This window comes from Perognathus longimembris, chromosome 6 (genome assembly GCF_023159225.1).
Source record: "Perognathus longimembris pacificus isolate PPM17 chromosome 6, ASM2315922v1, whole genome shotgun sequence".
Classification (NCBI taxonomy): domain Eukaryota; kingdom Metazoa; phylum Chordata; class Mammalia; order Rodentia; family Heteromyidae; genus Perognathus; species Perognathus longimembris.
The window spans coordinates 36,471,173-36,496,069 of NC_063166.1; the positions used below are offsets into that span (position 1 = coordinate 36,471,173).

General features: G+C 41.3%; 1 protein-coding gene across 1 annotated transcript; it reads left to right on the plus strand.

Annotated features, from left to right (window-relative positions):
• Positions 1-791: 791 nt before the first annotated feature.
• Positions 792-16,809, plus strand: Ssr1 (signal sequence receptor subunit 1). Its single transcript, XM_048348549.1, has 8 exons — positions 792-969; positions 3,787-3,899; positions 4,954-5,041; positions 7,729-7,991; positions 10,158-10,234; positions 10,702-10,780; positions 13,167-13,260; positions 16,000-16,809. Exons 1-8 carry the CDS (start codon positions 891-893, stop codon positions 16,065-16,067), a joined length of 861 nt encoding a protein of 286 aa, XP_048204506.1. The 5' UTR covers positions 792-890; the 3' UTR covers positions 16,068-16,809.
• Positions 16,810-24,897: the final 8,088 nt, after the last annotated feature.

The following is a 24,897-nucleotide window of genomic DNA, read 5'->3' on the forward strand; positions in this document are numbered from 1 at the left end:
CTGCTCAACGCTAGGGCTCTACCACTGGAGCCAGAGCTCACAGAGTCTCACAGCCTTTCCTGCCCTGGCTGGCTTTGAACCATGATCCTCAAACATCAGCCTCCTGAGTGGCTAGGATAGTCCTGCAGGTCTCGTTTGTATATTTCCATTTTCCCTTTATCAGTGTAGGCGAACGGAGGACCTCTCCTGCATGACACCCTCGAATTTTGCCTCAGTGAATAGCTGCTGAAGCCACCACTTTGCACCACAGCCACCACCAGCAAGGGGTAACTACTTGCCTGTGCCCCAATCCTGGGAGGGGGTTCAAAGCCCCTCCCCCACTCCTCTGACCCTGGAGGTACTCAAAGCCCCTCCCCACCCCCTCTGAAGCTGGAGGGGTTCAAATCCCCTCCCCCACTCTGTCCCTGGAGGAGTTCAAAGCCTCTCCTTCACTCCTAGGCACTTCCAGCGGCCCGGCCCCCGCTGTGCCACTAGAGCACACTCCCAACCCTGCCATAGTGTTTCTAAACACTATGCAGACTTCTCCGCGCAGAGCACGGAGCGGATCGTAACCAAAATAAACTACAGATGCCACTAATTAATTGAGAGCGAATGGAAGCGAACGGGTCGAGCAACTGTCAAACCACAGGCCGCCAGCGATGGCAGGAACTACCACCGGAAGCCGAGCAGCCACGTGACCGTCAGGACGGGCCGGCGTTCTCCGCTTCTCGGCGCTGAACAGCCACGTAGGCTGCACTTGGTCGTCTAGATAGGGGGCGTGGCCAAAATCCTTTGCGTGGTGCGTGCCTCCCCCTCCTCCCCCCTCGGAGCCCGGATGAAGAGTAACGCCATTGCCGCCAGAGCCTCTGAGAACCCTCGCGGACACGACTGGACCCTGGACCGGCCGCGCTATGAGCCTCCTCCCACGCCTGCTTCTGCTGCTCTTGCTGGTGTTTCCCGCCACCGTATTGCTCCCGGGCAGCCGGGCAGGTGAGGCGAGGGGAGTGGGCGGCGGGGCTTGGTCGGCGAGGAGACGCCGAAGAAGGCAAGTTTTGAGTTGAAGGCGGTAGCCGCGCGGGTTCAGTCCTCGCCACCTCATCTCCAACGCCCCGTTAACGCGTGCCGGGCGCCGCCTTGCGCCCCGGGACACTGGCCTGCAGGGGCAGCCGCCGTGGGCGCGGGGTGGAGGGCACGCGCGGCGGTGCAGCGAGCCTCCGAAGGCTGCCGCGGCGCCGCTCCTCCCCCCGCGCCTGCGCTGACGTGTCAGCGGCTCCCGGAGACCGCGAGCTCCCTCCGAGGTCCCGCCGGCCTCGGTCTCCATTCGCGAACCTCGGCTCTCACGGCGTCGCTTTCCCGGCCCATCGGCACCGATCCCGGGGGTGACTGGAGGCTCGAGCTCCCGGTGCCCGCCGCCCCAGCTGTCCACTTCTACGCCCCCGCGCACCCCCTCTTCGCACAGTTCTTCACCCGTCTTTTCATGGGGCATCATTTTTTTCTATTGGTTAGAAACGTCGAATTGAAAAAAAAAAGTGTGTGTGTGGGGGGGGTGTCGGGAGAGACTGGGCCTGGACTCTCTCCTTTTGCTTTTTCCTCATGGCTAGCGCCATTTCTAGTTTTCTGATGGTTAATTGGAGATGAGTGTCGATTGGACTTTTTCTGCCCAGTCTGGCTTCAAACCGCGATCCTCAGATCTCAGCCTCCTAAGTAGGTAGGATTACTGTAGGTATGAACCACCGACGTCCTGCTAAAGTTTTACTTTTTTAAGTACAGCTTTATTCATTCTAGTGGTTAATCTGGGGCAAAAAATAATTTGTATTGCGGAAAATAAAACCGTAGAGACAACTTAATTGCCCCGGCATTGTTACCAACTTCGATTTTCTAATTTACTAAGTGAAATAATAAGTCGAAGTGATCACCATATTTCTTTCCATTCTCCTAAGTTTGAGCAGTCCGTGTAGCCAAATGAGTGGTAATGATTATTGTCTTATAGCTGTTCTCTTAGTGGAAGGGGGAGAAAAGTGAAATGACTAGTTTTTGTTGAGTGGCAAGTATAACTTTAAATTATTGTGTTAGAGATTTTGTGTTTTAAATGGCTTTTGGAAATGACTTTAAAGCAGGAATGTGCCATTATAGTCCTTTTTCAGCCAATAAGGACTTAGGAGGTGAAGACTTAAAAGAATTGTCCTTATATACACTTCTTTGCCTGCACCTTGCAGGTGTCTCTTCCCATAGTTTTTCCTCTACTGAATTGCCACATCATCATTCTTTCTAAGAAGTGGTCAAAGGCTTGTTAGAACTTTGAAATAAATATTTGAGTCTCTTGCTTGAAATAGTGAGGCTTGTATAAGTTATCAACTATAGTCAATTCTCATATCAATGCTTTTTTTTTTTGGCCAGTCCTGGGGCTTGGACTCAGGGCCTGAGCACTGTCCCTGGCTTCCACTTCTGGCCGTTTTCTGTATATGTGGTGCTGGGGAATTGAACCCAGGGCCTCACGTACACGAGGCAAGCACTCTTGCCACTAGGCCATATCCCCAGCCCTATCAATGCTTTTTGTCTAATACTGAGAATGATATTTTCTTTCTCATTTTTGCCAGTCCTGGGGCTTGAACTCAGGGCCTGAGCACTGTCCCTGGGTTTCTTTTTACTTAAGACTAGCATGCTACCACTTGAACCACAGCATCACTTCTGGCTTTTTCTGTTTATGTGGTGCTGAGCAATCAAACCCAGGGCTTCATACATGCTAGGCAAGCACTCTACCACTAAGTCACATTTCCCAGCCCTATATTTTCTTTTAGACCAAGGCTTTTTTTTTACATTTCTAACAAAATTCCTCTGTGTGTGTGATAGTACTGGAGTTAGAACTCAGGGCCTCATGATTGCTAAGTACATACTCTACCACTTCAGTCACTGCCAAGAAAAGGTCTTGCTTTATGCTTAGTCTGGACTCTGATGCTCCTTTTTGTGCCATTGCCCACCTGTTGTGCTTCCTTGGTAGCCTGGAATGGCCTTGAATATAGGCACACCTCCGTGTCCAGCCATTGGTTAAGATGGAGTCTCTTAAGCTTTTATGTTGAGGCTAGTCTTGAACTACAATCTCTAGATTACCACCTCCCAAATAGTGAGGATTTTATGCTTGAGCCACCATGCCAGACTTTTTGTTTTTTTGAGACAAGTGCTCACTATGTGGCTCAGGCTGACCCTGAATATTATGTTCAGACTACCGAGTGCTGAGATCATTGGCAAGATTACAGGCATGCTACCCACAGTTCAAACTGTTTCTTAATTTTATTTATTTATTATTATTTTGCCAGTCCTGGGGCATGAACTCAGGGTCTGAGCACTGTCCCTGGCTACTTTTTGATCAAGGATAGCACTCTGCCACTTGAGCTACCGAGCCCACTTCTGGCTTTTTCTGTTTATGTGGTGCTGAGGATTCAAATCCAGGGCTTCATGCATTCCAGGCAAGCACTCTACCACTAAGCCACATTCCCAGCCTCTGTGTTTCTTAATTTGTATAACAAAATTACTTGAAGTTCTTGCTTTGGACTTAAAGTGTCTTTCTGTAGTTCATTTTCTCAATGTCGAATGCTTTGTCAAATTAAACAGCAGTTCCATTAAAATTAACATGTTGTTAAGACTACTACACAAGATAGTGTATTTTTACATGCACTATAGTTTCTCATCATTCAAGTGATCCAGGAGACTAAATTGTTTCAGGGGGAACATTTTAGCGCCTATCCCTGATTTTTAAAAACATTGGTATTCAGGTACAAGTTAACTGCTTATTTTATATTTTGTTGTAAGGGTCATTAGTGGTGGCTCAAGATCTTACAGAAGATGAAGAAACAGTGGAAGATTCAGTAATTGAAGTTGAAGATGATGAAGTTGAGGTAGAAGAAGATGAACCCACAGATTTGGTTAGTGTTCCATACTGTTTAATACATCTAGATTTCTACAATGCATTAACAATTTACTCTTTATAGACAAGTTTGGTATTAAAATTATTTTATGGGGTTTTAAGAATTTATATTCAAAGTGGGTTGAAGTTGGGAGAATAGGGTCTAATTATCAAGGTAGAGCATGAATAAGTATTTTCTGCAGTACGGAAGGAGACAGGAGACACATAAAGAATTTTTCAGGATCATATAGATGTGAGTGTAGATGGATAACAGTAGAGTGGGCTGGCCCTGGACCATATATATGTTTTGTTTTGTTTTGTTGTATGCCAGTCCTCTGGTTTGAACTCAAGGCCTGGGCACTCTGAACTTTTGTGTTCATGGCTAGTACTGTATACCACTTGAGCCACAACTCTGCTCCTGAGCAGATAGGATTACAGGTGTAAGCCACCAGTGCCCCGGTTGAATTTTTTTGTCCTATGTTTTCATTAACTTAGAGCCTTTCATAGTTCTAGATTTTTGTCATTTTTTTCAAGATTAAACCATCATCTTTCTCTTCTTTTTCCTCAGCATCAAAATAGCTTGTATGCATATTTTTCTTTTTTCTTTTATTTTTTATGGAGTATGCTTTCTATCTAATCTGCTTAGTATTTTGATATTTTTGACTAGTTAAAGCAAATGGTTCAAAAAGGTGCATTTGCCCTTTTAACTCTTTTCAGGAAGGAAGTTTACCATATTCTCTCGGTCCTCCTAGTTCACGCTGTGGTCCAATACTTCAAGTGTTGGCTGTTCCTATGCTTGAAATAGAGAATTTTCAGGCTTTATCCTCAACCCGAATCAGACCTGCTAAATTCTGAATATTCTAAATTCTGAATGTTCTACATTTACATACTCTGTTCTGCATTCAGATATGCTGTTCTACAATTTTTAACTGATGCCATACGATGAACTTCACGAAAAGCCATGAAAAAGCATTATTTTGTTCTCAGATGAACAAAGTCTTTTTATTTAAAAATATTTTAACTCTCACAGTAATCTCTGTTCAATATTGGTTTTTTTGTTTTTTTGTTTTCAGGCAGAAGATAAAGAGGAAGAAGATGTGTCTGGTGAACCTGAAGCTTCACCAAGTGCAGATACAACTATCCTGTTTGTAAAAGGAGAAGGTAATACAGAATTATTGATTTGAATTCATATATAGGAAGGAATGTTTCCTTGTTGAACTTGCTTTTTTGGGGAGAAGCAATAGTAATACCTAAAGGTCTTTACTCATCTTCCTCTTTTATGTAACACATATGACACATACACGGATATTGAAAATTTTGATATGTATGAATACTAGTATCTGTAGTGCTATTGGCATTTAAACTAAAGAAAAACAGAAGTCATGTGGTTTACCTAGGAATTGAATGTCCTTTCAAAGATACTGTTTTCAGAACTGCATAGCTCAAGTGGTAAAGTACCCACCTAGCAAGCACAGGGCCCTGAATTTAAACCCCAGTACAACCCAAAAAATAAAAACTAAGACACTGTTTTCTTCGATTTTTTTCTTTCTTTTGGTGTTGGTTCTGAGGCACTCAGGATTCAGACACTATCCCTGAGCATTCTACCACTTGAGCCACAGCTCTATTTCTGGTTAATTGGAGATAAACTGACTTTTCTGCCCTGGCTGACTTTGAACACCAATCCTCAGATGTCAGCGTCCTGAGTTGCTGGGAGTATAGGCAAGATCCTCTGGTGCCTGGCGCAAAGATACAGTGTTTAATTTTTTTTTTCAAAGTGGCTCAGCAGAGGAATTTTGTACATACATATATTTTATTTACATTATTTGTATAAGAAAGGTTCCATTGTAACAGTTTTCACACAAGCATAATGTATTAATACCCCATCACTATCCACTCATACCTTCCCAAAACAATTTTAGCATGTTTCATTGTTCTATTTTCATACATGCAAACAAACTACTTAGACTATATCCATCCTCATTCATCTTCTTTGTTAGCTCTCTCCCCTCCCACTGCTATCTACTTCCCCAATAGAACCTGTTTTGCTTTCCTGCCATTTTTCCCTCTTATCAAGGCATGTATTGTGTATAGACATAACACTTAAGTACTGTACATGAATTGCCTTTCTCACTCCCATTGGCACCCGTAGTACCCTACTGGAACCCCTCAGTAGTGTCTGCCTCCTATCATTCATTTTTAATTTTTTAATAGTGTATTTATTTCACCAAGAAGCTCCACTATGTTGCATGCCTTCATATGCTATATCTTCTCAGAACAATCCACTACTGCCTTCTTCCTCAGCCCCCAATCCCTTAATCAACAGCTTTCATAGAGGCAGGGTTTTACTACATAGTCCAGGCTGGCTTCAGACTTGCTCAGACTAAGCCCAAACTTGTGATCTTCTTGCTTTAGCCACTTAAGTTTTGAAATTACAGTCATGTATCATCATACCCAGCTAGAAATTGTTAAATTCTTTAGTGTTTACATACTAGTGAAATATTTAATATCATTAAACCTTGGTTATAGACTAGGTCAGGTTGAATACTACTTGGGACCAGAAATGTTATAGGTTTTTGAGGGTTTTGGGGGGGCAATTTTTTGTTTTGTTCTCCTCTTTGGGGGTTTTATTTTTGTTTTTTTATAGTGTTTGCTTATAAATAATGGGGTACTTGAGCATGAGATCAAGTACACACATGAAATTTATGTTTCATGTGTATCTTATCCGTACAATGTAAAGGTACTTTTATGCAATATTTTCAGTGTGCCTGCAATTTTGCTACAACCCATCACTTGAGGCCAGGTGTGGAATTACCACGTAAAGCATCCTTGTCAGTGCTCAGAAAGCTTCAGATTCTAGAGTATTTTAAAACTTTGGATTAGTGATATTCAGCCTATAAATCTGAAGCTGATAAGTTTACTGAGGATTCTGTAATGGACCTTATTCTCAAATAGTGTTGTATGTGTAGTTTAATCCTAACTAACACTATAGATTGCAGTTTAGAGAGGTTATTCCAATACTGTCCAGTTGGCAAATAGATTGTGAAGATAGAATTCAAACCCAGACTTACCTGATAACTACCCTATACAAAACTGGGTGAAACTGCTCAGTAGACTATAATATGTTAGTTATGGAAGACTTGATATTGTAAATTATTAATTTTCTTGGTATTTTCGAATTTTATGGCCACAAAAGGTATACTTTGAGTGACTTTCCATTACGTTCACTTTTCAGTTTAACTTAATTGCCTAATTGGATAGGGATAACCAGTTTTCAGATGAAACTATTAGACTTTTTCTTTGTCATTCTTTCCGTTTATCTGCATAGGTAACACTTGCTGCTGAAACTGCAGAAGTCTTTCTTAGACCCAAAATTTTGGAAATAACTTGGCCTGAAATTGAGATGCTCAGTTCCTCAGTTGGAATGCTACAGTACAGACGAGGAGTTTGAGCTTTTATCACTGCTCTAATCAATTACTAGTGTGTGCTTAGAGCACTCAGTTAAGAAAGATTCTGGGGCTGGGGAGATAGCCTAGTGGCAAGAGTGCCTGCCTCGGATACACGAGGCCCTAGGTTCGATTCCCCAGCACCACATATACAGAAAAACGGCCAGAAGCGGCGCTGTGGCTCAAGTGGCGGAGTGCTAGCCTTGAGCGGGAAGAAGCCAGGGACAGTGCTCAGGCCCTGAGTCCAAGGCCCAGGACTGGCCAAAAAAAAAAAAAAAAGAAAGAAAGATTCTGAAGTCATTTCCATGTGTACAGAAAATTGTTCCAGAATCTGTTGGTAATGTCTGTTCTATTTTGTTACTCTGAAAATGTGTACTGATTTCTTGTCTGTATTTTGTTTCTCAGATTTTCCAGCAAATAACATTGTGAAGTTCCTGGTGGGCTTCACAAACAAGGGTACAGAAGACTTTATTGTTGAATCTTTAGATGCCTCGTTCCGTTATCCTCAGGACTACCAGTTTTACATCCAGAATTTCACAGCTCTTCCTCTGAACACTTTAGTGCAGCCCCAGAGACAGGCAACTTTTGAGTATTCCTTCATTCCTGCAGAGCCCATGGGTGGACGGCCCTTTGGTCTGGTCATCAATTTGAACTACAAGGATTTGAATGTAAGGCCCATTAAGCCTTTGCAGTTTGATTTTTGTTTTGTTTAGGTCAGAGATGGGTAGAGTAGTTGTCATTATTTTATATATACCCTACTCCAGAACCTGTTTTGTTGTTGAAACTATGAGAGGCATCAACCATACCAAGGTAGATTGCACTTCTGTCTGAAATCTAGAGGGGAAGATGATTTAAAAAAAAAAAAAAGCTAAAAATAGGAACCAAAACTGATATGTGATGCTTATTTGATACTGTTGTTTGGTGTGAAAGTGACTTGAGTTAGATCTTAAAAGGAAGTAAGCCATTAGTGGAGATTACTTTTTTTTTGTCAGTCATGGGGCTTGAACTCTTGGGCACTGTCCGTGAGTTCTTCAGCTCAAGGCTAGTGCTCTATCACTTTGAGCTACAGTGCCTCTTCTTGTTTTCTGGTGGTTAATTGGAGATAACAGTCTCACAGACTTTCCTACCTGGGCTGGCTTTTGAACTGTGATCCTCGGATCTCAGCCTCCTAAGTAGCAAGGATTATGGGTATGAACCACCAGCTCTTGGTGAGACTGCTTCTTAGTTAGGAGTTACTGTGTGTTATTTATTTTATGCTTCTTTATTGTTTTCTTTTTGCTCATTTCACTGCTGCTAAAGATTTTGTCACTTCCTATCATTTAATACACTCATGTAAAATACAGGATTTATAAGGATAGTTTTAGCAGCAGAGTGTATATCTTAGTCCTAATTTATGAGACCCAAATGTCCTAATAAAACTTCATTTGTGGGACTGGGAATATGGCTTAGTGGTTGAGTGCTTGCCTGGTGTGTACAAAGCCCTGGATTTGAATCATCAGTACCATATACACAGAAAAATCCAGAAGTGGCACTGTTTCAAGTGCTCTCCTTGAACAGAAAGAAGCTCAAGAATAGTACCAAGGCCCTGAGTTCAAGTCCCAGGATTGGCCAAAAATATCAACATTTCAGATGTTTTAGGATATAAATATTAATCTATCTCTATTGCCAACTGAATTAAATATAATTCTACTTCAGTAGGACATAGGATAGATTATTTTCATTATATAACTGCATTACTTTGACAAAAGAATGAATAGTCTGCCTCTCTGCTGAGTAACTTTATTTTTGTTGCTAGTACTGAGGTCTGAACTCAAGATGTTCCTGCTCTTGCTTGGCTTTTTTTGCTCAAAGCTGGTGTTGTACTGCTTGTGCCACACTTTCACTCCCAGCTTTTTGCTGGTTAATTAGAGATAAAAGTCACTTGGTTTTGTCTGCTCTGGCTGATTTCAAACTTTGATCTTCTGATCTTAGTCTTCTGAATGGCTAGGATTATAGTTCTGAGCCATCAGTACCTGGGATTATCATTGAAAGACCTTGCAATACAACTTACATAATTACAATTTAGCAGTTTGTGACAGCTTTGTAAAAGTAATAATACCTTTGTGTAAAGCACCAAATATTTAAGAATAGCTCTTTGAAAATGTCCTAGTGATTCTGATGTCTTTGACACCTATTAAACTGACAAAATTGTTTCAAGACTTACAAAAAAAAAAAAAAGCTTGATACTAAAAACCACCAACCCCTATGGAGAAATTATTGCCAGCCCATTTCTAGTTTAGAGTATGCATTTGATTTTGTTTAGGTCTATGTCTTAAAATCATCTGCCACCACAGCTGTTATACATTTTCTTGTTTCCTTCAGATGCTAGAACTGCTTGTGTGGGAATGCTCTGAGCCCTGAGGTTTCTCTCTATATGTCTTGTATTATTTTTACTGATAGTATCCCCTGGTGTAGATGGAGGGCAGTTTTGGCAGTGTTGGAGTAGTTTTTGTTTGTTTGCCAGTCCTGGAGCTTGGACTTGGGGCCTGAGCTCTGTCCCTGGCTTCTTTTTGATCAAGGCTAGCTAGCACTCTACCCCTTGAGCCACAGCACCACTCCCAGCCTTTTCTGTTTATGTGGTACTGAAGAATTGAACCCAGGGCTTCATGCATGCTAGGAAAGCACTCTACCACTAAACCACATTCCTGGCCCTGCTGCTAGGTTTTTGCTGGATCTTAAGTGATGAGAAAGCTATATTAAGTATGTTAGAGTAACAATTTTAAGAAATCTTGCAAGCTTTAATCTTTCCAATAAATAGCATGTTTTTGAAGTTTATTGTTAATTTTTTGACTCAGGGCAATGTATTCCAAGATGCTGTCTTCAATCAAACAGTTACAGTTATTGAAAGAGAGGATGGGTTGGATGGAGAAACGTAAGTGAAATTCATGGTGCCAATCTTCATATTTCATAAGATAGGAATGGAAGTATGTCTTTAGGTAGACACAGTGGAACTGAGGTTACCACAGATGTGGTAAAATCGTTATCACAGAGGTCCGTACTTAAGTGATTAGAAAGTTACGTTTTTCTAAAATATCAATTTCATATAATTGGAAAAACTTAAATTGAAAATGATTCTTTATGAATTAAAAAAAGATCTTACTATAGCTTGTATATGTCTCAAGGTCATTTTTAAATCCAGCTATGCAAAATAATTAAAATTTGAGACAGAAAAGTATAGTTGTTTTAAGCTAAACTTTAATACGCATAGAAATTTAAGTTTTATTCATTTTAGACTATCAGATTTTTTATTGATAATTGTACTTAAATACCTAAAGGAAATGTATAGAACTTGTTGCCTAGATCTAAGTTACCAGTTTATATTTTCTCTTTTTTACTCAGAATCTTTATGTATATGTTCCTTGCTGGTCTTGGACTTCTTCTTGTTGTTGGCCTTCATCAACTCCTAGAATCTAGAAAGGTAATTATGAGTAAATGAACAACTTTTTTTTTTAAGCAAAGATTTCTTTTAGTATAATAGGGTTAAAAGTAGGGAGAAATGGAAAAATTTTCTGCACAGGCAGTGGAAGTTAAAGACTGGATGAAGTTCTTACCATACTGAATACAACATAGTTCTTAGCTATTCTCACTGTTTTTACTTTGTCTTTTTTAAATTACCAATAAAGAGTGCTGTTGGCTCACATCAGTAGTTGTAGCTACTCAAGGCTTAGAGGATCAAGATTTGAAGCTAGCCTGAGTAGAAAAATCCACAAGATCTCCAATTTACCAGCAAAATACTGTATAGGAGGTGTGGCTCAAGTAGTAGAATAGAGTCATTGCCAGGCTTTGCTCTACCCGCCCCCCATCCACGTGGGAGGGGGTCCTGGGCTTGTCTGTCTCTTCCGTGTGGGATCCATTCTCACTCTCTCATGTCTCCTGGCCAGTAGAGATTAATTGCAGAAGCGGGGTCCCGAGGCAGCCTCAGTTCACGTGTGGTTGTGAGACCCCATGCCCGCCAGCCCAAGGAAAGACATGGGTGCGTGGGAATCCCGGAGAAAGCCTCTGGCCCGTTCTGATTTATTCAAATGAGGAGCCAACAGATATACCCCCAAAGGCGGGCACAGGAGATGGGCCACTGGTTGGCTACAAGGGCTGTCCCTCAAGTGATGTCAGGGGACTTCCTCTATGGGTGGAGACCACCGGCCCCTAAGGACTGGGTTCTGGGGTCCCCAGCCATCAGACACGTGCTTGCGTCCAGGGGTGGGGGCTTCTTCCTGTCGAAGGCAGAAGGGGATGAGCTAAAGCCAGCTGTCCCTCTTAAAGGCACAGCTGTCCCCAACAAGTCATGAGTAATGAAGCAGAGTAAGACCACAAGACCCAGTGTAAGCTCCAATACCACAACCAAAAAAAAAGCCAACAAAGATTACACATTGGATATGTTACTTTAATTCATACTTCCAGTTAGTGTCCTGTGAGTGATATTTACCATTTATTGTAACTCTTCATTTTATTAGTTTTTATTCCTCAGACTTAGGAAAGTTATTTTTCTGTTTATTGTACTTTTTTGGGGGGGGGCATTTCTGGGGCTTGAACTCAGGGCCTGGGCGCTGTCTCTGAGCCTCTTTGTGCTCAAGGCTAGCACTCTGCCATTTGAGCCACAGTGCCACATCTGGCTTTTTTCGGGGGGGGGGGGGGCTTGGACTCAGTGCCTGAGCACTGTCCCTGGCTTCTTTTTGCTCATGGCTAGCACACTACCACTTGAGCCACAGCGCCACTTCCGGCTTTTTCTATATATGTGGTGCTGAGGAATCGAACCCAGGGCTTCATGTATATGAGGCGAGCACTTTACCATATTCCCAGCCCCATATCTGGCTTTTTAAAAATTGTTTATTGGAGATGAGTCTTACGGACTTTCCTGCCCAGGCTAGCTTTGAACCATAATCCTCAGATCTCAGCCTCCTGAGTAGCTAGGATTACAAGCATGAGCCTCTGGTACCTGGCTCTTTGTTGTGCTTTTTTTTTTTTTTTTTTGGCCAGTCCTGGGCCTTGGACTCAGGGCCTGAGCACTGTCCCTGGCTTCTTCCCGCTCAAGGCTAGCACTCTGCCACTTGAGCCACAGCGCCGCTTCTGGCCGTTTTCTGTATATGTGGTGCTGGGGAATCGAACCTAGGGCCTCGTGTATCCGAGGCAGGCACTCTTGCCACTAGGCTATATCCCCAGCCCTGTTGTGCTTTTTAAAAGCATGCTATAGCTAAATTTTGCTAAAGTTATTAATACTCAGAATCAGAAATATTTATTACATTTTCATGGTATGCTATTTTAATCATTTTGTGTGTATGTGTGTGTGTTGGTATTGGGTCTTGAATTCAGATTCTGGGTGCTGTCCCTGAGTTTTTGTGCTCAAGGCTAGTGCTCTACCACTTGAGCTACAGTTCTACTTCCAGCTTTTTGGTGGTTAATTGGAGGCAAGAGTCTTATGGACTTTCCTGCCCAGATTGGCTTTGAACCACAATCCTCAGATGTCAGCTTGCCGAGTAGCAAGGATTAAAGGTATGAACCACCAGTGCTGGGCTTTACACAAGATTTTATAAGCTGTAAGAAACACAACTACAGGGGCTGGGAATATGGCCTAGTGGCAAGAGCGCCTGCCTTATATACATGAAGCCCTGGGTTCGATTCCCCAGCACCACATATATTGAAAACAGCCAGAAGTGGCGCTGTGGCTTAAGTGGCAGAGTGCTAGCCTTGAGCATAAAGAAACCAGGGACAATGCTCAGGCCCTGAGTCCAAGGCCCAGGACTGGCAAAAAAAAAAAGTAGAATAAATACTGTGCCATTCCTTTGAAATACGCCTTTATGTTCTCTCAGCGCAAGAGACCCATACAGAAAGTAGAAATGGGTACATCAAGTCAAAATGATGTTGACATGAGTTGGATTCCTCAGGAAACTTTGAATCAAATCAGTAAGTAACCTTACAGAGTTGGGGAGAAGTATTTCTCTGAAATGGAAATTAAAACATTGTAAATTTAACATGTTTCAGTGCTATTTGAATTAATCTTTTCCTTTACCTTTGTAAAATATAATGTTTCCTGAAAACTGTAAAGACTTATTTTTCATGCTTTAACTTAGAAATGCTTTCAAGTGTACAGATATTTCCACATGTCTCAGTTGTCTATTCCTAATTTGTTTCCTATGTCTTTCTTTCCTGTTGCTTCAGTGCAGAGTAGAAGAGGTGAGGCAATTAATTTTCTTATGGTGTTTGCTATAGTTTTGGGGACTTTAGTATAGTGCATTAATATTTTATGACAAGTTGAATGTGTAATGGAACCTTTTGCAGGTATTGTATTTCACTGAAAAAACACTAATTACTTCTTTTTGGAGGCATAGATCTAAAATATTACCTGATCGTTTACCTGAAATATATTTCTGACTTTCTCATAGGTTGTTGAAATGTTAATTTTTATGCAGTATAGTTTTGTTCTCTATTAAAGGTCTTAAAAAATTTTATTTAAAAAGCAGTAATTTACAAAACATTAAATTATTCAGAATCGAAAAACTAGTCACTTCTCTCCTGGCTTCACTAATCCCCTTTCTCATGACTGATTGGTGCTATGTATTGGAAATATGTCCTGTGCATTTTTGTGGTGTAAATAAGTACTCTTTATGTAAATATATAAAGGTGTTTTAATAGATTGTCTATTCTGTATGAAAGGTTTTTTATGTTATTCCCAGTTTCTCTTTTTTAGTGATAATGCTGCAATATTCTCACATATAAATTTAAATATTAAGTAAAATTAAATTGTTAAAATTGAAATATTAAATTAAGCTAAAATATTAAACAATAAATATTCTCACATTAAATTTATAAGGTAAGTGTGTGTGTGTGATGCTGATACCAGTGCTTTGAACTAAGAGCCCCTTGTTCTCACTTGGGCTTTTTTATTCACAGCTACCACTCTACCACTTGAGCTACACCTCCTGCCCATCTCCTGCTCAGGCTGATTTCAAAACTTAATTTCCCAAATCTCAGACCTCCTGAGTTGCTTGAATTACAGATAAAAGCCACTAGCACCCAGCTTTTGTTTTGTTTTGTTTTGTTTTTTTCCTTTGCCAGTCCTGGGGCTTGGACTTAGGGCCCTGGCTTCATTTTGCTCAAGGCTAGCCCTCTACCACTTGAGCCATAGCACCACTTCCAGCTTTTTCTATATATGTGGTGCTGAGGAATCAAACCCAAGGCTTCGTGCATGTTAGGCAAGCACTCTACCACACCCATATTCCCAGTCCTAGCATCCAGCTTTTAAGGACTAATTACCATTAATATTTTAGTCTTAACACAAAAACAAATATGAGATGTTTTATGTGTGTGCGCACGCACGCACGCACGTGTATTTGGGAGGAGGGCAGTACCAGGGTTTGAATTTTGTTCAGCTGGTATCCTCCCCTCTTGAGCCATGCATCTAGCCCAACTTTTTGCTGGTTATTTTGGAGTCTTAGGGTCTTTTCTGTCTGAGCTGGCTCTAAAACTCTGGCTCTTAGCCACCTGAGCAGCTAGGGTTAGAGATGCGAGTCCTCCTTTTAAAATATTCTTATAAGTACTAACTGTAAAATTTAAAAACAGGAATGGTGATGTAGTAATTTTGGGGGGAAAGATGTTAAGCATTTTTTTCATTTAATTAAGCATGTATTGGTTTTATTTAATAAAGAATGTAAATAAAACTCATTAACTGGAAAAATTGTTTAGTGGATAGAGACAATCTCTTTTTATGTTGCCCAGCTTGGCCTTGAAACTGACTTTAAGCAGTCCTGCTTCAGCTTTCACAGCATCTGGTGATAAATAGGCATACCTTTATCACACCTTTGTGTTTTTTTTTAATTTTGGAAAATTAGCATATGTCACAGTCCTGATTCATTTGAAAATAAGAAAAGAGTATGTCTACCCTCCCCCCCCCCCTTTTTTTGTGCCATTCCTAGGGTTTTTGAACTCAGGACGAGAGCTTTCTGGGTTTTTTTGTTTTGCCAGTCCTGGGGCTTGGACTCAGGGTCCGAGCACTGTGCCTGGCTTCTTTTTGCTAAAGGCTAGCACTTTACCACTTGAGCCACAGCACCACTTCCGGCTTTTTCTGTTTAATGTGGTGCTGAGGAATCGAACCCAGGGTTTCATGAATGTACCACAAGCACTATACCGATAAGCCATATTCCCAGCCCCCCTGAGCATTTTTTGCTAGTGCTAGTGCTCTACGACTTATACCATAGCTCCACTTTGGGCTTCTTGGTAGTTATTAAAGAGTCACATAGACTCTCCTGCCTAGGCTGGCTTTGAACTGCAATCTGATTAGGTAGCCTCTGATTAGGTAGGATTATAGGTATGAGCCACTTTTATTTTTTAAGGAAGCCTATTCTACGGAATGGAAGTAAAAGAACCACAACACATACTTTCTGTTCAATAGACTATGAAGAATCTCGTGGGCAATAAACCACTTGAGCCACAGCACTACTTCTGGCTTTTTCTGTTTATGTGGTACTGAGGAGTCGAACCAGAGGTTTCATGTGTGCTAGGCAAACACTGTTACCACTAAGCCAAATTCCCAACCCTGCATATATATTGTTTAACCTGATGGTAAAGTTGAAGGAAAATATTTGTATCTTGTATCCAATGTAGTTAGAATAATCAGGTAAGCTTAAAGCATTTCTTTTCTTCCAGATAAAGCTTCACCAAGAAGGCTGCCCAGGAAGCGGGCACAGAAGAGATCGGTGGGATCTGATGAGTAAATGTTCCTTTGCGCAACAATGCAGTCTGTGCTTACCTTGCCTAATGTTTCTCACCTGATGAGAATTAGTACAGAGAAGTCATGCCACCATAGACGGCAACTACTACTTCTGTGTGGACTGAGCAATCAGAGTCTGTGGCAATAATATTGCTGAAAATGCACTGCATTTGTTTTTCTAAAAGTAACAAATTTGGGTTTTTTTTAAACCATTAAAATCTGTGTGTGTGTGTGTGTCTGTGTGTGTGTGTGTGTGTCTCTAAGCAGTTGGTGTTACCATAATCATTGTTGAACTACCTGAAATCTGCCTTTAGCATACTAAATATAATGCTCATTTCTCTTTTTAAAATTTTCTCATTTTTGTCCCCGATCTCAATGGATATTTGCCCTTATTATGAAGTCTCACCTTGAACTATTTTAAGGAAATAGTTTCTTTCTTGGAACCATCTAGATTGAGACTCAAATTAGCAGTTTGTTGTTGCTCTGCTACAAGAAGTATTCTAAAGGCACAAACAGGAGAACCTTCTTTGTTAGCAATAGAATTGTTTTGTTATTCTGTTACTGTTTGCAATAATGCACACCTTGAGAAAACTTACCAAATGGACTCGAGGAATGGACTCGAGGAATTTTGGGAATTCTAGCAACAAAATTGTGAAATATGAAAATTTTGCTGACTTTGGAATACAAAATTGAACCTTGCCTCTTTTTTTTTTTAAACAAAAAAACAGTACATTTGTGCAAACTGAGTTGTTGTGTCCTCCATCGTTTCTATTTCTGATCCAGGACTAGCTCTGGAATGATGAGACCTATTCTAACGGTCTGTTTTGTTTTTCAAAGGGAGAAGTTTTTTCTCCTTAAAAGTATTCCACCTGAAAAGTTGTCTTGCTTTACCTACCAAGCAGATCAAATGTTAGGGCGGGGATAATATTCCAACTAACCCTCGCCCGCAAAAACACGAATTGGAAAGTTTTAAACAGTTGATTCTGACCTGTTTTTATTGGGTGGTAGGAGGGATTTTGGTTATTGTAAAAAATTCAGGACTTAAGATCAAATTAAGTTGGACTTTGTAAAATCTTAGAGTTACTCTTCCCTTGGTAGTAAATTTAAGTTTGGTATTACTGTCAAATTAGATAAAAGGTAAGTTTTAGTATGTGTTCATAAGAGGCTTTCCCCTCTGTCTTTAAGCCATATTCATATATGTACTAGGGAAATGGTAAATGAAATTTTAAAGGCTCTTCAATTCCTGACCTCTCCTTAGTCTCATCTTTGTTACAATCCCCTCCACACACTTTTTTTTTGCCAGTCCTGGGGCGTAAACTCAGGGCCTGAGCACTGTCCCTGGCTTCTTTTTGCTCAAGGCTAGCACTCTGCCAACTTGAGCCACAGCGACCATTTCTGGCTTTTTCGAACCTAGGGCTTCATGTATACGAGGCAAGCACTCTTGCCACTAGGCCATATTCCCAGCCCCTCCACACACACTTATATCCACACATCCAAAGAAGAAAAAAAGTGGCAAAACAAGATACACAAACACCAAACCTTTTCCAAGTTGTGTATGTGTTTATTTAAACATCTGAGCCAAAAACAATGGCAATAAGAGTTACTGTATTTAATCGTTAATTACTTTGTAAGAAGGGGTCAAGGATATCCATCCATCCATCTCCATCCGTCTGTCCATGAACTGCTGGACTATGAACGTTCTATTCCTATAATACAAAGTAAGTTTTAATTGGGCTGTGTGATCAGTTTATTTTGAAAAAGTTCTGTGGGGTCTAAGTATCTCCATGTTTTTTAGTTTAATGTAATATGAGACCCTTCTCGTTTTTTAGGAAACATTTTCCAAAACATTTTTGTGAGTATCTACTTTCGAAACTACTAGAACATAATGCAGTAAGGTGTGATTACAAATGTTCAATGGCCCATAGTCTTCTTGAATACCTGGTGAGACATAGGCAATTGCAAAGCCACACGGAGTTCCAGCTGCTCTTCTCACCGCTAAGTCATTTGCCTTACATATCAGTTCTTCCATTTCTGACATTTAAATGAGTGCCTCAGAAGTGGGAAATGTGTTATTTTTTAGTATAGAATGGGAACAGTTGGAAACCTCAATCTTCGGCTGCCAGGAGTATACTATAGCAGCAGTCAGAATTTAGCAGCAATCTAAGTCCATAATGAATGGAATTCAGTTCCACACATGGTTTGTTCAAGCACACAATAAGGAGACTTTTTAAGTATCTTTTTAACATATAAATGTTTGAAATTTTTTTGTTTGAATGTATTCATTTGCTACATCAACCATGATTTCAGAATTTTCCTTTCGAATAGCTTGGTTTCAGAATCCAAAGTTGAACAAGAATCTTGTGTAACAGATGTGTTACCCAGGTGTGTGGATCTTGCTTTGATTGTATATCTTCATATATCTTCATCACATGGTCTTTCCTCCTTACCTCTAAAACATCAAGTGGGGTGGGGTGGGGTGGGGGGGAGATTGCCTTGCTGCCCTGCACGTCCTCGTCTTCAGAGAAACCTAAGGGAAGGAATGGAGTAGAAATCACTAACTCAGAAGTAAAAAAAAAAAAAACATGTTAATGAGGTTTTTAATCTTAAGCAGCTTCAGAAAATTTCACTTCGGTGGAAAAGGTATATTTTAGATCTTAAGAAGATATAATAAGAGTTTGTGCAAGTCTTATTTTGGAGGTACAGTGTGGCCTGTATTGAGCACTCATCTTCTGTTGTTCAATGGTATCCATGCCCTTGATAGAAAGGTGAATTGCTTGTTTAGTGGGTTTAAATAATATTTAAACTTTTTTTTAAGGTGATGGTCTCACAGTACTTCCTAGGCGGGCCTATTTTTCTAGGCTCCTCCTTCCCCATTGTCCCTAGTTTCTGGAACCTCAGGTATGTGCCACTGTACTGCACTCAAGGTAATTTTAACTCACTGTTATGTCTCCTCCAAGAGTTGTGTAGAGGATACTTGATTTTTTAGTCTTTTAGTTCTAGAACTAGATATTAATATAAATGAAGAGCATTTTCAGATGTACTTGAGGTATTTACAGTTTTAGGAGGTATTGTAATTTTAGAACTCAAGTCAGTAAATTTTCTTAAGTAAAATTCTACCTTCTGGGGCTAGGATGTAGCTCAGTGGCAAAGCACTTGCCTAGCAAGTGCAATGTCCTGGTTTTGATTCCCAGTACTAAAAAAGAAAAGACCCCCCCCAAAAAATAACCCCTCCCCCCCCAAAAAAAAATCCTGCCGCCTTTGAGCTGCTATCCAGCTTAGTTAGCAGTAGAACATGTGAGTGTCATGGTCAGACTGCTGCAGCTGAGAACATCGCCTTTATCCGATGTAAACATCCAAATACTTTAATATTTATGTAAATTTTATTTATATTTATGACTTCTTTCTTAGTGTTGGGGACCAGACCCTTGCACTTGTGAGGCAAGCACCCCACCTACCGCTGAGCCATACTCTTTGCCTCTATCCTTTTACAATTATATAAAATCCTGGACTCTTGTGGTAATTATATTACCTGAAGTTATGGCTTTTGTTTTTAAGATATTACAATTAAAATATGGAGCTTAAGATTGGGCCCTGTGTAGCTGCTGCTTTTTTTTTTTTTTTTTTTTTGGTGGGGAAGGGAGGCGCAGTTCTGGGGTTTGAGACTCGGCCTGAGCACTGTCCCTGGCTTCTTTTTGTTCAAGGCTAGCGCTCTGCCTCTTGAGCCACAGCACCACTTCCAGCTTTTTCTGTTTATGTGGTGCCAAGCAATTTAACCCAGGGCTTCATACATGCTAGGCAAGCACTCTACTACTAGGACACATTTCCATCTGCTGTTTTTTGTGTGTGTTCTAGTACTGGGTCTTGAACTTGGTCTCTTGTTGTTCTGTAGCTTTTTCATTCAAGGCCGGTGCTCTAACACTTGAGTCACCACTACATTTCCAGCTTTTTGCTAGTTAATTGGAAATAAGAGTCTCAACAGACTTTTTTCTATCCAAACTGGCTCTGAACCTCAATTTTCAGATCTTGGCCTCCTTAATAGCTAGGACTATAGGTATGGGCACTTATGTCTGGAGTGTAGTTGCATATTTTTTTTTTAAGGAGAAGGGAACTACTTTATTAAACATCTGTGAGCTCTGTTCTGTTGGGCTTCTCTGTTCACTGTCTCATAAACCTCAGCTCACTGAGGGAGGTGATGGTATTCTGTCAGTGGAAGGGAATCTGGAAGCTGGGCATGATGGTCCATGCCTGTAATCCCAGCACTTGAAAGGCTGGGACAGTAGATTTATCAGTTTGAGGCTAGCCTAGCATGCATTAAAACAAAACAAAAAAAAAATCTGGCTCAAACACCAAAGAAGTTGCAAGTTAGATTTTAAAAACTTGACTGGCTTTTCAAGCTGTAAACAGATGAGAAGCCCAAGAGGAATCTGCTAAACAAATACAACACTACAATTTTGATCTTTCCCCCAGAAGTTTCCCCTTCAAAATTTCTAGTGACCATACAAATATTGACATCTTAATAATGTGGAGTCAGGATGTTTTCCATGTGCAATGGAGTTGTGGGCTACTCAGATGATCCGGTAAGATCTTCCTTACACATACACAGGTTCCTGAAGCCCTGCTCCTCCATGGCAGCCTCTGCCTGCTTCCTGCAGGTGTCTGAGCAGGCAGTCTTGAAGAGTCACTGATTTAATTTTCTCCTCTGGGTTCCCTGTGAGTCACTAGGTTTCCTTCACGCTTTTCTTCTAAGCAATAGGAAATAATGTATTCTTAGAAAAACTAGCTTTTGACAAAAGACAATACAAACTTTGGGAGACCTAGTCTTTGTAACTATGTTATGCTTTCAATCTTTCTGCTGAAAAAAGTTCAGAAGAATTTTTTTTTTAAAGCAGAATAGTAGCCAGGCACCAGTGGCTCATGCCTGTAATCCTAGCTACTTGGGAGGCTGAGATCCAAGGATACTGGTTCAAAGCCAGCCCAGGCAGGAAAGTCTGTGAGGCTCTTATCTCCAGTTAGCCACCAAAAAACTGGAAGTGGTGCTGTGGGTCAACTGGTAGAGTGTTAGCCTTGAGCTGAGGAGCTCAGTGACAGTGCCCAGGCCCAGAGTTCAAGCCCTACAACTGACAAAAAAAAAAGTCAGAATAATCTGCATTTTTAATATCTCCAATTATTGAAACACTCAGTATTAAATTTTAAATCCAAAGTTGAAAGAGAAATATGCCAAAAGCCAAAGTACAGCCTTTGTGTTAGGGAGTTGGTTTTTTTCTTTCAAAATGTTTGTGATGTGCTTATACTTTATAACGGAAGCAATAAATATGGATTAAATTTATATGAGTCTCTAGTGATTAGTATCATAATCACAGTGATGGTGGATAGCTTTTCTATAGCTATCCAGTTTTTAAAACTTGGGTGTATTACTACTCTACATGTTTGGAAACATGACATTACTAATAGAATCTCCTTGAAGATATCTCCTATACAGACCCAGCTTCCTCTGGGTAACATGTCACAGCCCCTTTGCCCACCTTGGACAAGAGCCCAAGTCCTTGCACTGGCCCCCGTGTGAACATGGTGCTCCACAACCTGGTTCATCTTCCTGGTCCCCTCCTGTGTTTGCCCCCAGCCTCCTGGCTGGCCACCACACTGTGCCAGCAGCAGGGCCTCCCCTAGCCCTGCTGGGAGGTTCCTGGCCCCATCTTTCCTTCCACTGCCTCCTCTGAACAACAGAGCACACGGAGGAGCTGGGAATGTGGCCTAGTGGTAAAGTGCTTGCCTCATATACATGAGTCCCTGGGTTCGATTCTTCAGCACCACATATATAGAAAAAAGCCAAAAGTGGCGCTGTGGCTCAAGAGGTAGAGTGCTATCCTTGAGCAAAAAGAAGCCAGGGACAGTGCTCAGGCCCTGAGTCCAAGGCCCAGGACTGGCAAAAAAGAAAAGAAGGAAATTAAATACAGAAATTAACCTGTTTAAAATGACAAAACAGACTAAAACAAATTTTTGCTAGAGCCTTCCCATGATTATGCTTCCTTCCCAAATGTAAAGGTTTTCCAGGCTGCCTCCTGGTCCCATTCACTGAAAACCTAGGTCGTGGTTGGAATTCACAGGTGGACAAATCTTTGGCAGGAGCTTGCAGGGTCTTGGAGCAGCTACTGCACCTTGAAGGTGTGTGTGTGTGTGTGTGTGTGTGTGTGTGTGTGTGTGTGTGTGTGTGTGTGTGTGTGTGTGTGTGTATGGGGTTGAAACAATCTATATACATGAGGGGTTGAAACAGAATCTTGGTTGTACTGCATCTCAACTAGGATATTTACAAAAAGGGGGGAAATGCAGCCAAGTGCGTAAGAGTTGCTTGTGTTCACATGAGATTACCTTAGATGATTGCTATAAAAAGGAAGCAAAATAGAAGACAGCTGTAGTTCCAGAATGGAGAGTTTTTGAGTGCCAGTGGCCTCATGCCAGTAATTGTAGCTACTTGGGCTGAAGACAGATTCAAGGCCAGCCCAGACAGTAAAGTCCAAGAGATTCCTATCTTCAGTTTCAGCAAAAAGCTGAAAGTGGAGGAATGGCCCAAGTGTAGAGCGCCAACCTTGAGCAAAATAGCTAAGGGGCAGTGCTCAGACCCTGATTTCAAGTCCCAGTACTGATACACACACACACACACACACACACACCACCAACCACCACCAACAACAACGAAGAGTTCATTCCTAAGTTGTGAGTGAACTGAGTTTTTTGGGGGCATAATGGATCTAGGCACCAGAGGCTCACACCTGTGATCCTAGCTACTCAGAAGGCAGGGATCTGAGAATCATGGTTCAAAGCTATCTGGGCAGGAAAGTTCATGAGATGCTTATCTCCAACTGACCAACAAAAAGCCAGAAAAGGCATGATTCAAGTGGTAGAGCTTCAGCTGTGAGAGAAAAGACTTAAGAACATAAGGCTTTGAATTGAAGCCCTGCTACAGACACCATAAAAGCAACCCAACAACAAAAAACCCATAGTGGCAGCCTTCACAGATGCACAAAGGTTGTTCACTGGCCATCACACGTATATGAGGAGGAATGGAAGGAAAATTAGTTCAAGCCTTTTGTAGTATTTTGTTCTGAGAACACTAGCTGGGTCATTATGTCACAGAGTTCCTTATAAAGGAGTGGGTAGTTATTTGTGCCTGTTTGCTTTGTTTTAATAACTTCAAATCTGTGATATCCTTCCTCTGAAAGAATTCTCCAAATGATGTAAAATCATTTGAACGCTTTAATTGGCCTCCCAGGCTCCCCAGCATATGTCGTCTTGTATGTGTTTTGCTGCCCTCTGCTGCCCATGCACACTACAGCAGCTGCCTGCTTGACCACTGCCAGAAAGCTGGAGAGGCCTGGGAAGAAGAAAATTTAAGACATTTTTCTCTTCTAAAACAACCTGTTCCAGCTGGCCCACCCCCACCCCCAAATAATACATCATAAAAAAAAAAACCCACTATATTTCACTGGGCGCAGATGGCTCATTCCTGTAATCCTGGCTACTAGTACTCAGGAGGCTGAGATCTGAGGATCGAGGTTCAAAGCTGGCATCTTTTTTGCTCAAGGCTAGCACTCTACCACTTAAGCCACAGCACCACTTCTGGCTTTTTCTATATATGTGGTACTGAGGAATCGAACCCAGGCCTCATACGAGGCGAGCACTTTACCACTAGGCCATATTCCCAGCCCCTGATTTATTTATTTATTTATTTTATCAATGGTGGCGCTTGAACTCAGGGCCTGAGCATTGTCCCCAAGCTCTTTTGCTTAACGCCAGTGTTTCACCACTTTGAGCCACAGCTTGGGTTTTTAAGTAGTGGGATAGAAAGATGGATAGAGTTTGATAGAAAGATGGAGAGTTAAATATTTTTCCCATCCCATGACTTACACCCAGTATGCACTCTAGACTGTCTAGGGAAGCAGGCTCAACAGACAGAGCCAACCTCCTCATGTCCTTACCCATCACATGGGCTTTGGATGGGAAGATGGAACGTTTCGCTTGTTGCTTGAGTCGTACAATGGCTCACAGCCACTGGAGTGCTTCTTTCTTTGAATCCAGATCCACCCACTTACTGGCTGAACAATTAGGCAAGTATCTTACTTGGTTTAGCCTGTTCCTTCACTTGAATAAATGAAAAATAGTTATTTATCTGATAAATATACATCTTTTGCCATGTGTTCAATGTTCACTTTCTAAAAATACATCATGAAAAAAAATTCCATGCCTGCATCACAGTGGTTTTCTAATTTTCACGACTAGAGTAGTACCCCTAGACCATCATCAGCAACCCCTTTTTTGCCCCCTGTGAACTTTGTATAAATGGTTTGGTCTTTTCACTTTTATCCTGTTCTTAATGGAGCCTCAGAATATTCGAGTTGGGAGGGACCCAGATTGTCATCGAGTCTAGCTCTGTGCCCAGTGTCCAGGGCTCTGTACCTCTCCCACCCAGCAGGAACATGGGGACTTGCCGTGCGGCCCATACTGTCTCTGGATAGTTCCATTCTTGGTTCATTTTGAACTCAAGTCAACTTCCTTGGTTCCTAGTTCTGCTTTGTAGTTCTTCTTAGAAAACAAAACAAGGGGGTAGTGGGGAATTAGGGAGGAGGTAAAAAACAGTACAAGAAATGTACCCAAGTCCTAACGTATGAAACTAACCTCTCTGTACATCAATTTGACGATAAAATAAAAATTAAAAAAGAAAACAAAACAAAAACTTTTATGACAGACTTATATATTTTAGAAGAAGTATCATTTCTTGTTTTGTCAACAAACAAAACAAAAACCTTTGGGCTGGGAATGTGGCTTAGCAGTAGAGTTCT